The sequence below is a fragment of the Bufo gargarizans genome, chromosome 5 (assembly GCF_014858855.1).
Source record: "Bufo gargarizans isolate SCDJY-AF-19 chromosome 5, ASM1485885v1, whole genome shotgun sequence".
NCBI lineage: Eukaryota > Metazoa > Chordata > Amphibia > Anura > Bufonidae > Bufo > Bufo gargarizans.
This window is the reverse complement of record NC_058084.1, coordinates 102,357,898-102,379,793: the sequence shown is the minus strand read 5'-3', so window position 1 is coordinate 102,379,793 and position 21,896 is coordinate 102,357,898. Positions and strand designations below refer to the sequence as shown.

At 44.5% G+C, this 21,896-nt stretch overlaps 1 protein-coding gene across 2 annotated transcripts in view; it reads right to left on the bottom strand.

The window, feature by feature from the left end:
* Nucleotides 1–6,035: 6,035 nt before the first annotated feature.
* The window catches only part of PREX2 (phosphatidylinositol-3,4,5-trisphosphate dependent Rac exchange factor 2), a 390,423-nt gene continuing 374,562 nt past the window's right edge, over nt 6,036–21,896 (bottom strand). For both annotated transcript variants that reach the window (XM_044293224.1, XM_044293225.1), the window contains exons 39-40: nt 15,733–15,800; nt 6,036–6,624 (exon numbers count right to left, since the gene is read on the bottom strand). In XM_044293224.1, coding sequence (XP_044149159.1) covers nt 6,579–6,624; nt 15,733–15,800 — 114 coding nt within the window. In that variant the 3' untranslated portion in view covers nt 6,036–6,578. The remainder of the gene's footprint in view (nt 6,625–15,732; nt 15,801–21,896) is intronic.

Here is a 21,896-nt window from a genome sequence, read left to right as displayed (position 1 = left end):
TAGGAAGATGCGCGAGTACAAGCGCACGTTGGTAGACGCGCTACTGAGAGAATTCCCAAATGTCACAGGGGAACAAGTGGAAGGCCAAGGCAGAGGAGGGGCAAGAGGTCGCCAAGGCAGCTGTGTCACGGCCAGCTCCTCTGAGGGCAGGGTTAGCATGGCAGAGATGTGGAAAAGTTTTGTCAACACGCCACAGCTAACTGCACCACCACCTGATACGCAACGTGTTAGACCACCAGGTGGAACTCCACGACGTGAGACGTGCCCACCAGGTGGAACTCCACCTTGCACATGCTGGACAGACTGTGCGAGCAGCAGCAGGCCATAGTGGAGTTTCAGCTGCAGCACGCACGGGTCAGTCGCACTACAGAACAGCACCACTTCACCACCAATGACTGGGCCTCCTTGCGAGACCTGTGTGCCCTGTTGCGCTGTTTCGAGTACTCCACCAACATGGCCAGTGGCGATGACGCCGTTATCAGCGTTACAATACCACTTCTATGTCTCCTTGAGAAAACACTTAGGGCGATGATGGAAGAGGAGGTGGCCCAGGAGGAGGAGGAGGAAGAGGGGTCATTTTTAGCACTTTCAGGCCAGTCTCTTCGAAGTGACTCAGAGGGAGGTTTTTGGCAACAGCAGAGGCCAGGTACAAATGTGGCCAGCCAGGGCCCACTACTGGAGGACGAGGAGGACGAGGATGAGGAGGAGGTGGAGGAGGATGAGGATGAAGCATGGTCACAGCGGGGTGGCACCCAACGCAGCTCGGGTCCATCACTGGTGCGTGGCTGGGGGGAAAGGCAGGACGATGACGATACGCCTCCCACAGAGGACAGCTTGTCCTTACCCCTGGGCAGCCTGGCACACATGAGCGACTACATGCTGCAGTGCCTGCGCAACGACAGCAGAGTTGCCCACATTTTAACCTGTGCGGACTACTGGGTTGCCACCCTGCTGGATCCACGCTACAAAGACAATGTGCCCACCTTACTTCCTGCACTGGAGCGTGATAGGAAGATGCGCGAGTACAAGCGCACGTTGGTAGACGCGCTACTGAGAGCATTCCCAAATGTCACAGGGGAACAAGTGGAAGCCCAAGGCCAAGGCAGAGGAGGAGCAAGAGGTCGCCAAGGCAGCTGTGTCATGGCCAGCTCCACTGAGGGCAGGGTTAGCATGGCAGAGATGTGAAAAACTTTTGTCAACACGCCACAGCTAACTGCACCACCACCTGATACGCAACGTGTTAGCAGGAGGCAACATTTCACTAACATGGTGGAACAGTACATGTGCACACCCCTCCACGTACTGACTGATGGTTCGGCCCCATTCAACTTCTGGGTCTCTAAATTGTCCACGTGGCCAGAGCTAGCCTTTTATGCCTTGGAGGTGCAGGCCTGCCCGGCGGTCAGCGTTTTGTCTGAACGTGTATTCAGCACGGCAGGGGGCGTCATTACAGACAAACGCAGCCGCCTGTCTACAGCCAATGTGGACAAGCTGACGTTCATAAAAATGAACCAGGCATGGATCCCACAGGACCTGTCCGTCCCTTGTCCAGATTAGACATTAACTACCTCCCCTTAACCATATATTATTGGACTCCAGGGCACTTCCTCATTCAATCCTATTTTTATTTTCATTTTACCATTATATTGTGAGGCTACCCAAAGTTGAATGAACCTCTCCTCTGTCTGGGTGCCAGGGCCTAAATATATGCCAATGGACTGTTCCAATGTTGGGTGACGTGAAGCCTGATTCTCTGCTATGACATGCAGACTAATTCTCTGCTGACATGAAGCCAGATTGTCTGTTACGGGACCTCTCTCCTCTGCCTGGGTGCTGGGCCTAAATTTATGAAAATGGACTCTTACAGTGGTGGGTGACGTGAAGCCTGATTCTCTGCTATGACATGAAGACTGATTCTCTGCTGACATGAAGCCAGATTGTCTGTTACGGGACCTCTCTCCTCTGCCTGGGTGCTGGGCCTAAATATCTGACAATGGACTGTTGCAGTGGTGGCTGACGTGAAGCCTGATTTTCTGCTATGACATGCAGACTGATTCTCTGCTGACATGAAGCCAGATTCTCTGTTACGGGACCTCTCTCCTCTGCCTGGGTGCTGGGCCTAAATATCTGACAATGGACTGTTGCATTGGTGGCTGACGTGAAGCCTGATTCTCTGCTATGACATGCAGACTAATTCTCTGCTGACATGAAGCCAGATTGTCTGTTACGGGACCTCTCTCCTCTGCCTGGGTGCTGGGCCTAAATTTATGACAATGGACTGTTGCAGTGGTGGGTGACGTGAAGTCTGATTCTCTGCTATGATATGAAGACTGATTCTCTTCTGACATGAAGCCAGATTCTCTGTTACGGGACCTCTCTCCTCTGCCTGGGTGCTGGGCCTAAATATCTGACAATGGACTGTTGCATTGGTGGCTGACGTGAAGCCTGATTCTCTGCTATGACATGCAGACTAATTCTCTGCTGACATGAAGCCAGATCCTCTGTTACGGGACCTCTCTCCTCTGCCTGGGTGCTGGGCCTAAATTTATGACAATGGACTGTTGCAGTGGTGGGTGACTTGAAGCCTGATTCTCTGCTATGATATGAAGACTGATTCTCTGCTGACATGAAGCCAGATCCTCTGCTACGGGACCTCTCTCCTCTGCCTGGGTGCTGGGCCTAAATATCTGACAATGGACTGTTGCATTGGTGGCTGACGTGAAGCCTGATTCTCTGCTATGACATGCAGACTAATTCTCTGCTGACATGAAGCCAGATTGTCTGTTACGGGACCTCTCTCCTCTGCCTGGGTGCTGGGCCTAAAGTTTTGAAAATGGACTCTTACAGTGGTGGGTGACGTGAAGCCTGATTCTCTGCTATGACATGAAGACTGATTCTCTGCTGACATGAAGCCAGATTGTCTGTTACGGGACCTCTCTCCTCTGCCTGGGTGCTGGGCCTAAATTTATGACAATGGACTGTTGCAGTAATGGGTGACATGAAGCCTGATTCTCTGCTATGATATGAAGACTGATTCTCTGCTGACATGAAGCCAGATCCTCTGTTACGGGACCTCTCTCCTCTGCCTGGGTGCTGGGCCTAAATATCTGACAATGGACTGTTGCATTGGTGGCTGACGTGAAGCCTGATTCTCTGCTATGACATGCAGACTAATTCTCTGCTGACATGAAGCCAGATTGTCTGTTACGGGACCTCTCTCCTCTGCCTGGGTGCGGGGCCTAAATTTATGAAAATGGACTGTTGCAGTGGTGGGTGACGTGAAGCCTGATTCTCTGCTATGACATGAAGACTGATTCTCTGCTGACATGAAGCCAGATTGTCTGTTACGGGACCTCTCTCCTCTGCCTGGGTGCTGGGCCTAAATTTATGAAAATGGACTCTTACAGTGGTGGGTGACGTGAAGCCTGATTCTCTGCTATGACATGAAGACTGATTCTCTGCTGACATGAAGCCAGATTGTCTGTTACGGGACCTCTCTCCTCTGCCTGGGTGCTGGGCCTAAATTTATGAAAATGGACTGTTGCAGTGGTGGGTGACGTGAAGCCTGATTCTCTGCTATGATATGAAGACTGATTCTCTGCTGACATGAAGCCAGATCCTTTGTTACGGGACCTCTCTCCTCTGCCTGGGTGCTGGGCCTAAATTTATGACAATGGACTGTTGCAGTGGTGGGTGACGTGAAGCCTGATTCTCTGCTATGACATGAAGACTGATTCTCTGCTGACATGAAGCCAGATTGTCTGTTACGGGACCTCTCTCCTCTGCCTGGGTGCTGGGCCTAAATTTATGAAAATGGACTCTTACAGTGGTGGGTGACATGAAGCCTGATTCTCTGCTATGACATGAAGACTGATTCTCTGCTATGACATGAAGACTGATTCTCTGCTGACATGAAGCCAGATTGTCTGTTACGGGACCTCTCTCCTCTGCCTGGGTGCTGGGCCTAAATTTATGACAATGGACTGTTGCAGTGGTGGCTGACGTGAAGCCTGATTCTCTGCTATGACATGCAGACTGATTCTCTGCTGACATGAAGCCAGATCCTCTGTTACGGGACCTCTCTCCTCTGCCTGGGTGCTGGGCCTAAATTTATGAAAATGGACTGTTGCAGTGGTGTGTGACGTGAAGCCTGATTCTCTGCTATGATATGAAGACTGATTCTCTGCTGACATGAAGCCAGATCCTCTGTTACGGGACCTCTCTCCTCTGCCTGGGTGCTGGGCCTAAATATCTGACAATGGACTGTTGCATTGGTGGCTGATGTGAAGCCTGATTCTCTGCTATGACATGCATACTAATTCTCTGCTGACATGAAGCCAGATTGTCTGTTACGGAACCTCTCTCCTCTGCCTGGGTGCTGGGCCTAAATTTATGAAAATGGACTCTTACAGTGGTGGGTGACGTGAAGCCTGATTCTCTGCTATGACATGAAGACTGATTCTCTGCTGACATGAAGCCAGATTGTCTGTTACGGGACCTCTCTCCTCTGCCTGGGTGCTGGGCCTAAATTTATGAAAATGGACTGTTGCAGTGGTGGGTGACGTGAAGCCTGATTCTCTGCTATGATATGAAGACTGATTCTCTGCTGACATGAAGCCAGATCCTCTGTTACGGGACCTCTCTCCTCTGCCTGGGTGCTGGGCCTAAATATCTGACAATGGACTGTTGCATTGGTGGCTGACGTGAAGCCTGATTCTCTGCTATGACATGCAGACTAATTCTCTGCTGACATGAAGCCAGATTGTCTGTTACGGGACCTCTCTCCTCTGCCTGGGTGCTGGGCCTAAATTTATGAAAATGGACTGTTGCAGTGGTGGGTGACGTGAAGCCTGATTCTCTGCTATGATATGAAGACTGATTCTCTGCTGACATGAAGCCAGATCCTCTGTTACGGGACCTCTCTCCTCTGCCTGGGTGCTGGGCCTAAATATCTGACAATGGACTGTTGCATTGGTGGCTGACGTGAAGCCTGATTCTCTGCTATGACATGCAGACTAATTCTCTGCTGACATGAAGCCAGATTGTCTGTTACGGGACCTCTCTCCTCTGCCTGGGTGCCGGGGCCTAAATATCTGAGAATGGACTGTTCCAGTGGTGGGTGACGGGAAGCCAGATTCTCTGCTATGGGACCTCTCTCCAATTGATTTTGGTTAATTTTTATTTATTTAATTTTAATCTTAATTCATTTCCCTATCCACATTTACCTACATGTTGCTGCCTTTTGCAGCCCTCTAAGCCCTTTCCTGGGCTGTTTTACAGCCGTTTTAGTGCCGAAAAGTTCGGGTCCCCATTGACTTCAATGGGGTTCGGGTTCGGGACGAAGTTCGGATCGGGTTCAGATCCCGAACCCGAACATTTTCGGGAAGTTCGGCCGAACTTCTCGAACCCGAACATCCAGGTGTTCGCTCAACTCTAGTCATGACGTCTGTACGCACTTGACGCCGCAGTGCAACTATGTCATAACGCACGCTACCGCTACCAGAATGAGACTCCTCAACCCTTCACGAGTCTCCACCCCCTGGAATTCCGCAAGAATACCCTGCGCTCAACAGGACTTACGCCAAAGGTACTGGGAAGGAGGTCCTTGCGTCCCCGGAACCCCTGTCCACTGCAACGGCCCTCCCACTAGTAGGGGGAAGAGACCAGTCCATGCGCTTGGTACTGCTGCGAACCTGCTCAGGAACACAGGAGGAGCTTCCACGCTATCCAGGACAGGAATCAACACTGATTAGGTAAGGGAAAGAGGCCCCTTTTAAAGTTTGAGCTTCCGTGTTGTTTCCCGTCCTGGGGGCGGGGAGCACCCTCCTCCTGTCAGTGCTGTTGGGGGAGGTGCCGGGTAAAAACCTGAATTTGGAAACCCAGACAAAATCAATTTAAGCGAATGATAATTTTTTTATACTGTGGGACAGATCAGCCAAGCATGAGAGCTGCTACTTAGTACTACACCCAAAATTTTTAACTGACATTGCACAAATAGTAAACCAAAATTTAAGCAAAATAATACAAAATGCCTGTTCATTTCAATCTATTTAATGTATTGGCCAAAATGGTTTACATTGTTTATTTGTTAATTAGCAAATAAAGATTCTATTTCTTCAATGTCTTCTATTTAGCAAGTCACGTCTTGAAGGTAAAGTCCAAATGGAATAATAGTGAACTGTGCTTTAATTCCTAGCCAGGTGTGACATATATTATATATGTAGCCGCTTATTGATAGCAAAGTAGATATACCGGTAAATGTTTCCTTTAGAAATATATTTCCTTTTTCACTGACATATAATTAATACAAATATTAAAGTAGGTCCTGTCTGTACGCTGCGAAAAAGACTTGAACTGACAATCCAAAAACATTCAATGCCCCTGTTGATTTTTTTACAACATGTAAGTGCTTCATCCGGTGGGATTCCAGTGTACAAAACATGCCGCTGACGATTAGTCCTTATAGCTTGTTATGAAGTGTCTTGTCCGCTTTTTATATTCTGAATATTCACATTTACAAGAACAGTCGTAAAACAAGTTCTGGTAAAATATTGTTCTCGATTTCATAGCGGGCACATTCAGGGTTCGTCGTCAGCAGGAGGCGGCTGGCACAGCCTGTACAACCTACAAAATAACACATTTAGTAAGAGTTAGGTTCATGATATTTCACATAAATACTTAGAGTCACTATTCTTTCACATAATTTTATTTCATTTAATAGAGAATGGTGTAACTAGCAAATTTCTAAATCACTTAATTTACAAAAATATGCCTGCATCCACCTGAAAAAAAAAAAATGTACAATTATGGCCACTAGAGGTCTCACTTCCACCTAATTTGCAGTCCACTGCCTGCTGTCAGCCAAGATCCGTCCTTCGTAACAGAGACACAGAAGACGGCAGAGAGAAGGTGGGGTGTGTCAGAGCTAGCTGAGATCCTGATCCTGATAAAACAATGGGTGAAATCTGTGTTTTGCAGATACACAATTTGCGGACCGCAAAACACATACGGTCATGTGAATGCACCCTGATGTAGAAGGACCTGCAAACAGCAGAAGGCAGCATCATTCTCATGCACAGTCCAGATGAGTTTAATCAGAGATGAGACTGGGGCAAGTGATGGGCTTCACTGTGACACCAGAGACTGTAGGCACCACTTGTCTGGGCAGAGTTTTGAACCATGTGGCTCTTTGGCTTTATTTAGGTTTAGCATGGCACCGTGAGCACTCGCAGTACAGTATTGTTGGCTCTATATAGGCACTGTATTGTATTCTATTGCATTTTGCATGTAGTGTATAGCTCAATGTGGGCAAAATTTAGGACTATTTGGACATTGTTCGGCTGTATATAAGCACTATTTGGCTTTATGTGACATTTCTTATGTGGACACAGTATGATACAAAATAGACACTGTATGGGAGTGCAGATACTGTATGCCTTTAAGTGGGCACTATATGACACTGTCTGGGCAATGTAGTATGCACTATGGGGGTCATTTATTAGGACCGGAATTTTAGACGCTGCTCTTAATAATCCCTTTAGCTGGTGATGGATCCGCCGAAGTTATCTAGAGGCGCCGGCCTCTACATAACTTCAGCGTATCCACCACTGGTCTAAAGGTAGACCATTTAGACCATAAATTTAGACCATTTTCTATGCCTAAAACAGGTGTAAACAATGATATATGAGACAGGCCTGCCGGCCCATCCCCTTCCTCATCACGCCCAGTTATTTAGAGATGGTGTGAGCGGGGAACAGTGGCCGCAATTTGCACCTGAAATACACTTAATATAGACAAATTTTTTATAGTAAATGACCCCCTGTGTGTTCATAGTTCCCGAATTTGCAGGGACTATCCCTTGCTTTTAGCTACAGTCTCAGCAAATTCAGGCCATCCTGGGTCGAAAAATGGACAGGGCTTATCTAAGTCCCGCCCATTAATGGGTTGTCCCACCTGGTTTGGGGGGCATTCCTGGAGGGCACTGTCTATTTGTCCTTAATTTACCAACTCCAGTGTTGGCAAGTATGTGTATTTGGCTAATATATGGAATTTATAGCACATTCGGAACAATGCATGACACAGTATGTACATACATGCAGGTAGGTCCAAAGTGTAGCGGTATCTCTTCAATATTTCTTAGGAAGGTAAATATGGAAAAGTGGCAACTAACTGCAGCACCGGCAAGTTAAAGGGTTTCTGTCACCAGAATGAACCCTCTTAAACTGTCTGACATTAGCGATGTGCTAATGTCAGCAGAATCCAACTCTGCTATTTTTTTGTTTATTGATGCCCCCCTTACTGCACAATTCTTACTTTTGAAAATATCCAAATTATCCTCTAGGAGCGGGGGGTGGGGGGCGTTGCTCCTGCTCCTAGAGGCTCTGTTCTCCCACCTCATTCCACGCCCTACCGTCCTTGATTGACAGTCCAGCGTTCGTCTTCTTCTGCCGACCCTGTGTGTTGGTGAAACGCACTGCGCAGGCGCAAGACTTGCCCAACACACAGGGCCGGCAGGAGAAGACGAACGCTGGCCTGTCAATCAAGGACGGCAGGGCGTGGAATGAGGTGGGAGAACAGAGCCTCTAGGAGCAGGAGCAACGCCCCCCACCCCCCGCTCCTAAAGGATAATTTGGATATTTTTAAAAGTAAGAACTGTGCAGTAAGGGGGGCATCAATAAATCAAAAAATAGCACAGTTGGATTCTGCTGACATTAGCACATCGCTAATGTCAGACAGTTTAAGAGGGTTAATTCTTGTGACAGAAACCCTTTAACACATAGTAAGCAGCCCTCACTGTGTCCTGATTATGTCCAGATGGCTGTGTACATAGAGTGGAGGTCATTTTCCAAAGCTTTGTGCCAGATTTTTCACACAAAAAAACCCCGCAAAATTTGGCATTTTGTGCAACTTTTTTATGTTTTATGATGCTCTCAGAACTTCATAAAGTGACCATGTTTTAGTCAAAGGGGCAGCCAGATACATTTAATATAATTTACACCAGAAAAATGGTGTCAATTACAACTGAAACCTAGCTGGAGTCGCTTTCATTTTCTGGCCCATGGACCTCGCATGGCCTGAGCCTCCTAATTATCGGTCGGCTCTTCTGCCAGTGGGCTTTTTACTAAGATTGATGTGCAAAATTAGTTTTTAACCTATAGTATTGCTAGACTTGCACAGTCCCGCCAATAGGAGGGGATAAGTGGACCAGATAAAAGGAGGTGGTAAATGAAGGTTATGCTATACAACAGGCAATATGGGGTAAACCTGGGTCCCGTGTGTGTGCACGTATGTTCACATGTACAGGTGAAACTCAAAAAATTTGAATATCGTGCAAAAGTCCATTATTTCAGTAATGCAAATTAAAAGGAATTGCATTAATGCAGCTTAAAATTTGAATTTTGTGAAAAGGTTCAATATTCTAGGCTCAAAGTGCCACACTCTAGTCAGCTAATTAATCCATACCCCCTGAGCAAAGGGTACCTCAAAAGTGTGACTTTGGGGTTTCATAAGCTGTAAGCCGTAATCATCCAAATTATAACAAATAAAGGTACTGTATAAAGCTTGAAGTATCTCGCTTTGCATGTAATGAGTATCTCTCATATGTTAGTTTCACCTTTTAAGTTGCATTACTGAAATAAATAAACTTTGCACGATATTCACATTTTTCGAGTTTCACCTGTATGTGTATGATTTTTTGTAGGTGAGGGCAAATGTAAAATTATTTATTATGCAATTCCTATTCAGCAATAAAGGTAAAGCTACAGTTTAGTATAAGTAGTAAATCCAGATGTAAAGTATGGGATAGATGTAACACCGTGCATGTAGAATACAAGAATGTTATAATCGCTATTGATTTTAAAGTTTATTTCACTTTCTTTCATGAATCTGCTTCTCGTTTTATGACTTGGTGCTGGAACTTTTGATATAACGTCCTTGATGAATGCAGCAGGGATAAGTCCATCAGATTCACTTGACAGGGAATAAAAGTAAAAATTATCACAAAAATACTTCTCAGTCAGATTGAAACATGGGTTCAGGGGATTCGCTGGTCTCGGCCAGGACGTTTTTATTGAGGAGATTCATTTTGATGCCTCTGATAGATATTGCTTTCCTCTGCTACCTCTGAAGTGATAGACTATAGTATGAAAACTTCTAGCATTCAGATGCAATGTATTAAGCAAGAAATGGCTGATCCTAAACGATCGATGAGATATGAATAAATGTAACCATGGCATTTAAAGGGACCATACACTTTTACCTGCTGGTGACCAAAATAAGAAATATGAAACCATATGTATAGCTAGAAGACAAGACTATATATACAGATATATATATATATATATATATATATATATATATATACAGAAGGCATACTGTGTATGTATATATATATATATATATATATATATATACAGTACAGACCAAAAGTTTGGACACACCTTCTCATTCAAAGAGTTTTCTTTATTTTCATGACTATGAAAATTGTAGATTCACACTGAAGGCATCAAAACTATGAATTAACACATGTGGAATTATATACATAACAAAAAAGTGTGAAACAACTGAAAATATGTCATATTCTAGGTTCTTCAAAGTAGCCACCTTTTGCTTTGATTACTGCTTTGCACACTCTTGGCATTCTCTTGATGAGCTTCAAGAGGTAGTCACCTGAAATGGTCTTCCAACAGTCTTGAGATGCTTAGCAGTTGTTGGCCCTTTTGCCTTCACTCTGCGGTCCAGCTCACCCCAAACCATCTCGATTGGGTTCAGGTCCGGTGACTGTGGAGGCCAGGTCATCTGGCGCAGCACCCCATCACTCTCCTTCATGGTCAAATAGCCCTTACACAGCCTGGAGGTGTGTTTGGGGTCATTGTCTTGTTTAAAAATAAATGATGGTCCAACTAAACGCAAACCGGATGGAATAGCATGCCGCTGCAAGATGATGTGGTAGCCATGCTGGTTCAGTATGCCTTCAATTTTGAAAAAATCCCCAACAGTGTCACCAGCAAAGCACCCCCACACCATCACACCTCCTCCTCCATGCTTCACGGTGGGAACCAGACATGTAGAGTCCATCCGTTCACCTTTTCTGCGTCTCACAAAGACACGGTGGTTGGAACCAAAGATCTCAAATTTGGACTCTTTAGACCAAATTCTCTTCTGCTTGTTGCCTGTCCTTAGCAGTTGTTTCCTAGCAGATATTCTACCATGAAGGCCTGATTCACACAGTCTCCTCTTAACAGTTGTTCTAGAGATGTGTCTGCTGCTAGAACTCTGTGTGGCATTGACCTGGTCTCTAATCTGAGCTGCTGTTAACCTGCGATTTCTGAGGCTGGTGACTCGGATGAACTTATCCTCCGCAGCAGAGGTGACTCTTGGTCTTCCTTTCCTGGGGCGGTCCGCATGTGAGCCAGTTTCTTTGTAGCACTTGATGGTTTTTGTGACTGCACTTGGGGAGACTTTCAAAGTTTTCCCAATTTTTCGGACTGACTGACTGACCTTCATTTATTAAAGTAATGATGGCCACTCATTTTTCTTTACTTAGCTGCTTTTTTCTTGCCATAATACAAATTCTAACAGACTCAGTCTATTCAGTAGGACCATCAGCTGTGTATCCCCCTGACTTCTCCACAACGCAACTGATGGTCCCAACCCCATTTATAAGACAAGAAATCCCACTTATTTAACCTGACAGGGCACACCTGTGAAGTGAAAACCATTTCAGGTGAATACCTCTTGAAGCTCATCAAGAGAATGCCAAGAGTGTGCAAAGCAGTAATCAAAGCAAAAGGTGGCTACTTTGAAGAACCTAGAATATGACATATTTTCAGTTGTTTCACACTTTTTTGTTATGTATATAATTCCACATGTGTTAATTCATAGTTTTGATGCCTTCAGTGTGAATCTACAATTTTCATAGTCATGAAAATAAAGAAAACTCTTTGAATGAGAAGGTGTGTCCAAACTTTTGGTCTGTACTGTATATATATAAAAAACACAGATAATGCAGCAGCACAGTCAGACGTTGTGAACTGGGTGCAATTCCCCACAGAGGCCGGCCCCTCCTCCACGATATATACTTAACAAATGACGAGGCAGCACTTCCAGCTTTTGGTGACAGGGTGAAGACCCCAAACTTTAATCCAAGCAACGTTTCGGCCTGCTCAATGAGGCCTTTATCAAGCTTGATAAAGGCCTCATTGAGCAGGCCGAAACGCTGCTTGGATTAAAGTTTGGGGTCTTCACCCTGTCACCAAAAGCTGGAAGTGCTGCCTCGTCATTTGTTAAGTATATATATATATATATATATATATATATATTTGTTTGTTGGATCGCTGATATAAACTTGAAGTGTGTTATGCCTGTCAGTGTAAAACTGACAGGTAGCCTATAAAGCCCTTCCTCTGGCAGGTCCTAATAAGTGTACACATTAATGACCTGGAAGTTCCTAGGCTTATGACTGCCATGACAACCCATCAACATCCTGCAATCGTGTTGTGGTGGCACCAATGGAGTCACAGAGGGAGCCCTCTCCCTGTCTAAACACTCAGACGCCACATATTACCGCTGCACACACAGGACATATCATCACTAAAGTCTTATAGATTATTAGAAATAGACCCTGGTGACTGGGTCCAAAGGTGGTGTCTTCTGCTGGATCTTTAGTATTCATTATTGTGCTAGCACCTGGGACCACCAAAGGTTCCACCGGTACTCTGCTGGACTTGTCCGACCCTATGATTGTAAAGGAAGTGACTGTGATAATACTACAATAGGATATTAGCAAATTTTCTCCTCCTGATGCAATAAAAAATTTAGAGCAGAACTTTGATAAACCAGAAATTGGCAGAAGAGAAAACAGAAGAGACCGTGAGTGAAAAAATGAAGCACTCTCCGGGCAATACTTTAATAATGATCTTAGAAGTAATATCAACATATCATTCTGCTAGCTGGTCAAAGTTCCATCACAGCTAGGACCCCGCTGATTTCCTGCTGTTTTATGGCCCTACTTGTTTACTGTGTTTAGAAGTAATCATATAATATCCTGTCCCTTGGCTTTTTCCAGTGCAACAATCTAACGGGCAGACATAGATCTTGTGGTACGGGCTGTGATTTCTCCCATTATATAATAAGATGTATGTCACCTCAGCTTTACAATAACATTAGTTGTTCCTTTTCTCAGCATAAAACCACAGTGCAAAAAACATCCACTGCAGACAGGAAATATGTTATCAGAGATAAACCTGCTACCATTCATGATGTTCAGCATTAGAAATGCACATGCTTTTTAGGGTCCATTCAGACGTCCATATGTGTTTTGTGGATCTGCAAAACACGGACACCAGCAATGTGCGTTCCGCATTTTGCGGACCGCACATCGCTGGCACTCTCATAGAAAATGCCTTTTCTTGTCCGCAATTGCGGACAAGAATAGGACATGTTCTATTTTTTTGCGGAACAGAAGTGCGGATCTGCAAATGCGGATGCGGACAGCACATTCCGGCCCGATTGAAAATAAATGGGTCTGCATCTGTTCTGCTTAATTGCGAAACGGATGTGGACCCATTTTGCGGATATGTGAATGGAGCCTTAAGTGGAGGTTTTGAGATATAATGGCCAACATTTATGCTTCAGTGGCGGAAGTTGGATGAGTTATAAATTTAAATCTAATATGGTGCCAAAAGTGTGACATTTGTCTTCTCACTTTGAAAAAAAAGAGCAGGTGAGAGAATTGGCCGTGGTCAAGCCATAAATGTATTTTTAGGCTCATTTATCGAAGGCAAAGATTAAAAGAGGTGCAAATTAGTGGTTAAACAAATGACTATGCATAACAGTATCCAGGAGAAGGCCTTCTGCAGAAGATATTGGGTTCAGATTTATGTGGAGATTACCTTAGAAGAAGGTGGCAGAGGGTGTTATACTATACATTGCATATATACTGCATACTGTGGGGTACTGTATACTGTGGGGTATTACACTGTATACTGTGGGGTATTACACTATATACTGTGGGGTACTGTATACTGTGGGGTATTACACTATATACTGCATACTGTGGGGTAATATATACTGTGGGGTATTACACTATATACTGAGTGGTACTGTATACTGTTGGGTGTTATACTATATACTGTATAATGTGTGGTACTGTATACTGTGGGGTATTACACTATATACTGAGTGGTACTGTATACTGTGGGGTATTACACTATATACTGAGTGGTACTGTATACTGTGGAGTCTTATACTATATACAGTATACTGTGGGGTACTGCATACTGTGGGGTGTTATACTATATACTGTTGAGCACTGTATATTTGGGGTATTATACTATATACAGCATACTGTGTATATTGTATGGGGCTGGAGCAGAACGAAAAAGGGGGGGATGGTCAAGCAAATAGAGAGAGGGGGCCCAAGATGGCTAAACAGCCCGGGGCCTACAATACACTTAATTTGCCTCTGAAACTCAGTCAGAGCAAAGTAAGCACATTTTTCATTAATCTCTTTGAAAGTGATGCATCATTACAAAGATATTCACCGAAGATGCTAAATATGGCTGCCCAGACGTTACTAGTGCTGCCCGTTTTGCCCAGCCTCTGTTCAAGTGCTGTAAAAGCCATGATGTTCAGGGACCAATGGAGACTCATATACAGATACTCCTTGCACATTCTGGCTTTCACAGCAATTGAATAGAGCCAGCCAAGGCGGAAGGATCTAATGGCACATGCACTGTGGAAAAATATTGCTGAATTAATAGAAGACGACACACAGGATTTACTGTGCATGCTTGGTCGCCAGAACGGAGTCACATAAATGGACAGACAAAGGGGGTAGCACTAGTAAAAGCAGAGGGTGCCATCCTTGGCATCGAGGGTGAATATCTTTATAACAAGGCAAGGGTCCATTCACACATCTGCAGTGTATAGCGGATCCGCAATACACCTGGCTGACACCCCCATAGAACTGCCTATTCTTGTCCGCAAATGCGAACAAGAATAGGACATGTTCTATTTTTTCCCCGGAGCCGCGGACCAGAAGATCGGGGCCGCACTCCGGAAATGCTGATGCGGAGAGCACATAGTGTGCTCTCCGCATCCATTCCTGCCCCATTGAGCAGGAATGGACGTGTGAATGGACCCTTAATAGTTGTTAAGAACAGAATTGCTCATTTTACTCTTTTCAGCATAAATACAGGAATTTTAAGGAAGTTAAATGTTGGTGGCCTATTCTCAAACTAGGTCATCAATATGTGATCGGTGGGAGTCCGAATCGTGGCACCCCTGCTGATCCGCTGTTTGTAGAGGCTGTGGTGCTCGGGTGAGGTCTGCAGCCTCTTCCTAGGCCAGTGACATCACGTTCATCAGTCGCATGGCCTATCTGCAACCCAGTCCCATTCAAGTGAATGTATCTGGGTTACAATACTAAGCACAGTCGCTATACAATGTACGGTGCTGTGCTCAGTATGCAGTGATGAGGACACGGCACTCACTAGGCCGCAGCCCCTTCATATAGATCCACGGGGGTGCTGGGAGTCGAAATCCTACTGATCCTGATGACCCCTTTAAATATAGATGCAATGGTGGCGCCTCCCCTTTAAGCAATATTTTCATGTATATTGTCTTCATTATTTGCTTGTATAGTAGGATGATTATATTTTGATGGGCCCGAGGTGCAATGGCCTCCATATTTACAGTAGGTGTATAATATATCGTAGAGTTGTACTGTACCTTGGAGCAGATGTTGGTGTTCTGTCTCTAACACCCAAATTCTTAGCAGTGTTCTGAACCCTTGCTCCCTGCAATCAGAGAAAACAGAATTCAAGAAAAGATAATAAATGATTATTATAATTATTATAGTAAGTTTTTTTTTAGGATACAGTAAAGAACTGCAATTTTTCTGTAGACTATACAATTCTAATAAAAGAAAATTGGCCTTAGATACGTGACAATTTATATTAGTTTTCAGTAGCAAATAGCTTTCTGTTAGACAAATGATAGGAGTTGTAGTACATAACTGAACAGACCACACATGTATTATACATTATCCTTATTTAATGGAGCTTTTCCAAGGTCGTGCTGATGAATAATGATATAAGATATCCAATGGATATGATGAAATTACATTAAAATTGTAGTTGTAGTGGAAGATTGCCTGTGATGTATGGCATGATCAATGTTTTGTTAGTGACATAGACTGCCAGGGTGTTCTGTGAGGTACCAGTGCATGTGGTGACATTATAGGGAAATTGAAGTTGTAACGAGTTCAGCTTGATTCTGTGATGAAGTCCCCTAAACTGGGAGTCGCATCACAGGTGATAACGGCCCATAAGGAGGTGACACAATCAGTAATAACATAAGGGTTGTCAGCTCTATAAATTGAGCTATGGACCTATTGTTGCCAGACCTGGGGGCAGGGATGGCCCATACAGTGTGATATAGTACTTCCCATTTAAAGAGCACAGGAGAGAAACTGACTGGAGCACTCAACAACCCAGGTCTCGGCCCAACATAGTAGAGGGGGTGCACAGCGAGCAAATTGTAAAATCTTCAGGAGAAGAAGATTGTGGACCTCAACGGTAGAGAAATGTCAATCCTTTGTCCAATACTTCTTGAAACACAGTGTTACAGATTTCTTATCATATCACATATCATAGGGTATCTACAAGGCTATGTTTTAAGAAGTAAAGCTCTAATTATAGATAAAGCGGGTAGTCGTAGAATTATTCAATCGAAATCACTGAGGTACGACTACCTAAAATTTAACCTTTATTATGGTCAATTAAAATTCCCTGGAAGAGGAACAGCTAGTGCAACAAAACACAAAACAAAAACAGTACAATAAACACACGAACGAGCAGGATCAGACAAGCGGATCAATATGAGAGGGAGAAAGGGGAGGAACGCGTCAGGGCATCCGTGCCATGACAATTTCTGTCCCTACAATATCCCTTTATAACTCCTCCTCAGCCCGGAGATGTGTCTTGATGGTAGGCACACTCCGTCCACGTACCTATGCTGTCTATCCTTATGGTGCCCTTTATATACTATCCCATATGGATATCTGGGTAATAGTATATATAGAAAAAGATATCGGTTATATAATCACGTGTCCCGACGCGTTTCCCCCCTTCCTCTCATTGAAGGGGTTCATCAGGGGACAAAAAATAATGTCAATCGAACACATAAAGTGTTCAACAGATATCAATGAAGATGGATCATAAGGCTGGAGGCCACAAACAAAAACAATTCACTGACTATAACAAAAGTCTGCACGCAGTTATGTGAGGATAAACAGACTTCAACCCAGTAAAGAATATACTTAGCTGGTCCACTGGGAGGATATCCAAGTCCGCGGTTCTAGGTGAACATATTGTCAGGGCCTCCAGGGGGCAAGATGTGATGTAGCTCCAATTTCTGTGGAGTTCCCACCAAACCTAAATAGCCATATGGGGCTTGTCCCAACCAAAGGGACCAATCAGGGATGCTGATGTTAATCATGTGGTCCTGCCATAGGGAGGAGCCAATATAGGTTACAGAAAATCCTGATAAATATCCCCCTAAATAAGAGGACATAGCCAAATTAAATCTATCTCCCAAGATGTAAGACCGGGCTAGTGGTGCGCCGCATAATTATTATCTAATATGCGCAGCCGCTGCGATAGAAAACGATCGGGCCGTCAGAAGAAACGGGTGGAACGCACGCCGAGAGTTAAAATGGCCGTGCGTTCCACCTCCAACCAATGGGGACAGAGCCCCATTGGTCCTCCGTCATGCGTCACCGGAAGTAGGTGGATGGAGCGCACGTCACTGAGAAATGACCGTGCGCTCCACCCACAGCCAATCAGGGGCCACCGCCGCTTCATGTATTGGGGACGTAGAGGTAAACTATATCTTCCCCCATTTGGTCAGCTGACCCTGAAAAATGCGCAGTGCCATTCATTGATAAAAACAGCCTCCAGAATATTTTAAACAAGATGGACCGCAATTGGGGATATGTAATGGCAGGCCTCATATATATATATATATATATAGTGACTGTCATAAAGATATCAAAATAAAGATATCAAAATATGTATCCGCCAAATAGTTACTTAAATGACCCCATTAATCACAGGGTATGGAGGAGGGGCCAAAGACCCTAAGATCCTTGCGATGTGGATCCATCAATGAATACATTTAAAAAAAGCGGGTCACTCTCTTGCACTTATCAAGCACCGGCCCCTTATTTTTAACAGGACATCTTTTTGGTGAACTACCACATATTAATAAATAACGGTGTATTGTCAGTCAATGCTATGTTAATGGTGCAAAAAAACCGGATATTAAATTGGATGTAGTAAGGGTAATGGATAAATGTCACCCCTAAGATATACATAAATGTGACACTTTACGTGTCGATAATAAATTCTATCCATTATATTAGGATAAAGTGCATGGGAGTATGCTGAATATTTCCAATAGCGTCTGTATAAACTCAAAATTATCGATCTATAGAAAACATGTAAATACGAGTTTTTCATTCAAACCCCTAGGGGACTGGGACCGCAGCCGATGAATCCATTCGGCTTCCTTCTGTAGGATCTTACGGTCCCAGTCCCCTCTCCTAGGGGATGGTCTGATGATCTCTAAAGCCGCGAACTTAAGTGATTTTGGATCCCCCTTATGGCACTCCCAGATGTGGTTAGCCACAGGGGTTTCTTTCCGCTTTTTAATATCATTGATATGCTCAAGGATACGTCTACGGAATTCTCTGAAGGTTTTTCCCACATAGTCAAGCGGGCATGTACACTGCGCCAAATAAATCACTCCTTTGCTCCTGCAATTGGAAAAATCTCTGATGACATAGTTAATACCAGTCGCTGAACAAACGTTGATTTTTGTGTTGTTAATATAGCTGCAGGCCATGCATGCCCCACAGCGGAACGTTCCCAGAGGCTTACGATCCAGCCATGTGCCCTCAGGGGTTGGTCGTACATAATGACTGTGTACTAGGCGATCCCGAAGGCTCCGGCCCCGCCTAAACGTAATGCTTGGGCGTGCAGGAAGCACGTCCGCAACGCCAGGGTCCATCAGGAGGATAGGCCAGTATTTAGTGATAATTTTTCGGACCTCCTTATTCCTGGTGTCATAAGTAGAAATAATCCTCATGATGTCCCCATCCTTGTTATTTAAATCCCTGGGTACCAATAGTGTCTCACGATCCCTAGAAACCGCACTCTGGAATGCTTCCCGGAGTACATTCTGTGGGTAGCCCCTAGTTTTGAATCGATCTTGTAGTTTTCTAGACTCTTGGTAAAAACTATCATGATTAGAACAGTTTCTTTTCATACGTAAGTATTGCCCTCGTGGAATACCCCTTTTCAAACTCATGGGGTGATGACTCTCCCAATGAAGGAGGCTGTTGGTGGCGGTTTCTTTCCTAAAAGTGGAGGTCACTAGTCTATCTCCTTTTTTGGTAATTCTGATATCCAAAAAGGTGAGAGACTCATGGTGGAACTCGGATGTGAACGCCAGACAAATAGCGCAAATTCCTCATCATTACCGTTCCATATTATAAACACATCATCGATGTATCTTGTCCATAGTGTGATCTTATCTACCCACCAGGTCTGTGTATCTGGAAAAACCACTTTGTCCTCCCACCAGCCCAGGAAGAGATTAGCATACGATGGGGCACATGAACTCCCCATCGCTGTCCCCCTGAGCTGGTGGAAGACACGCGTGTCAAAAAGAAAAAAGTTATGAGTGAGAACAAATTCTAAAAGCGTCAAAACAAAATCGTTGTGATATCTATGTGAGACAGCCCTGGTTCTAAGGAAGTCAGATACCGCCACCAGACCCCTATCATGAGGAATACAACTGTACAAAGATTCTACATCTATGCTCGCCAACGAAATCCATAGAATCTCGCGTGTATGAGGGCAAAGCCGATACAAAACCCTTAAGTACATGGTCGATATAGATCCCGCTATTTTGTGTTACCGAGCCCACCCCAGATACAATCGGGCGCCCCTTTAATGGAGAGGTGCCCTTGTGGATTTTAGGTAAACCATAAAATGTGGCAATCTGGGGTGTGCTCGGCAACAGAAAACGGTATTCCACATCAGAGATGACCTTTCTAGAGAGGCCATCCTTCAAAATATTCTCCAGTTCTTTCAAAAAGATATCTGTGGGGTCCGAGGGCAGCACTTGATAACAACCGCGATCGTTCAATAGGCGTTCACACATGTGTTTGTATTCTATATGACCCATAATCACTAGGTTCCCGCCCTTATCAGCAGGCTTGATTATTATTGTGGTGTCTTTTTCAAGCCCCCGAAGGGCCTCCATCTCAGGGCCAGAAAGATTATGGAAGTGTGGTGAGTTAGCGGGTAATCTTTCAATTTCCTCTGTGGTCATTTGTAAGAATATTTCTATGTGATCATAGTTCATAGGAGGTGCAGGTTTCTTACTTTTAGGTCGGAGATCAGTAAATGGACCTTGACCAGGTGTCCGTGTGCCTTCCTCCATTAGATCACAGAGGATTTTGAAGTCCGCATAATCACTTTCTTGTAAGCCCAATTGCTCACAGGTGGCTTTGGTGTTATTTTTCATGAATTTATGCCATTTGAGTTTCCTTGAAAATAAATTTAGATCCTTGGTCCACACAAATGGATCAAACCTAGTGGTGGGGACGAAGGATAAGCCTCTCTTAAGGATACTCTCTTCAATGGTACTAAGGGTCCGTGAGGAGAGGTTAATGATCTGTAATTCGTCAACAGCAGCCTTCCTAGTTATCTTCCCTAGACACGATTGCGAAGATCGTAAGGCCTCCCCCTGGCTAAAAAATTCCCCTGAGATGTAAGAGAGGGAATAGAGACTATTGGAAATATTCAGCATACTCCCATGCACTTGATCCTAATATAATGGATAGAATTTATTATCGACACGTAAAGTGTCACATTTATGTATATCTTAGGGGTGACATTTATCCATTACCCTTACTACATCCAATTTAATATCCGTTTTTTTGCACCATTAACATAGCATTGACTGACAATACACCGTTATTTATTAATATGTGGTAGTTCACCAAAAAGATGTCCTGTTAAAAATAAGGGGCCGGTGCTTGATAAGTGCAAGAGAGTGACCCGCTTTTTTTAAATGTATTCATTGATGGATCCACATCGCAAGGATCTTAGGGTCTTTGGCCCCTCCTCCATACCCTGTGATTAATGGGGTCATTTAAGTAACTATTTGGCGGATACATATTTTGATATCTTTATTTTGATATCTTTATGACGGTCACTATATATATATATATATATATATGAGGCCTGCCATTACATATCCCCAATTGCGGTCCATCTTGTTTAAAATATTCTGGAGGCTGTTTTTATCAATGAATGGCACTGCGCATTTTTCAGGGTCAGCTGACCAAATGGGGGAAGATATAGTTTACCTCTACGTCCCCAATACATGAAGCGGCGGTGGCCCCTGATTGGCTGTGGGTGGAGCGCACGGTCATTTCTCAGTGACGTGCGCTCCATCCACCTACTTCCGGTGACGCATGACGGAGGACCAATGGGGCTCTGTCCCCATTGGTTGGAGGTGGAACGCACGGCCATTTTAACTCTCGGCGTGCGTTCCACCCGTTTCTTCTGACGGCCCGATCGTTTTCTATCGCAGCGGCTGCGCATATTAGATAATAATTATGCGGCGCACCACTAGCCCGGTCTTACATCTTGGGAGATAGATTTAATTTGGCTATGTCCTCTTATTTAGGGGGATATTTATCAGGATTTTCTGTAACCTATATTGGCTCCTCCCTATGGCAGGACCACATGATTAACATCAGCATCCCTGATTGGTCCCTTTGGTTGGGACAAGCCCCATATGGCTATTTAGGTTTG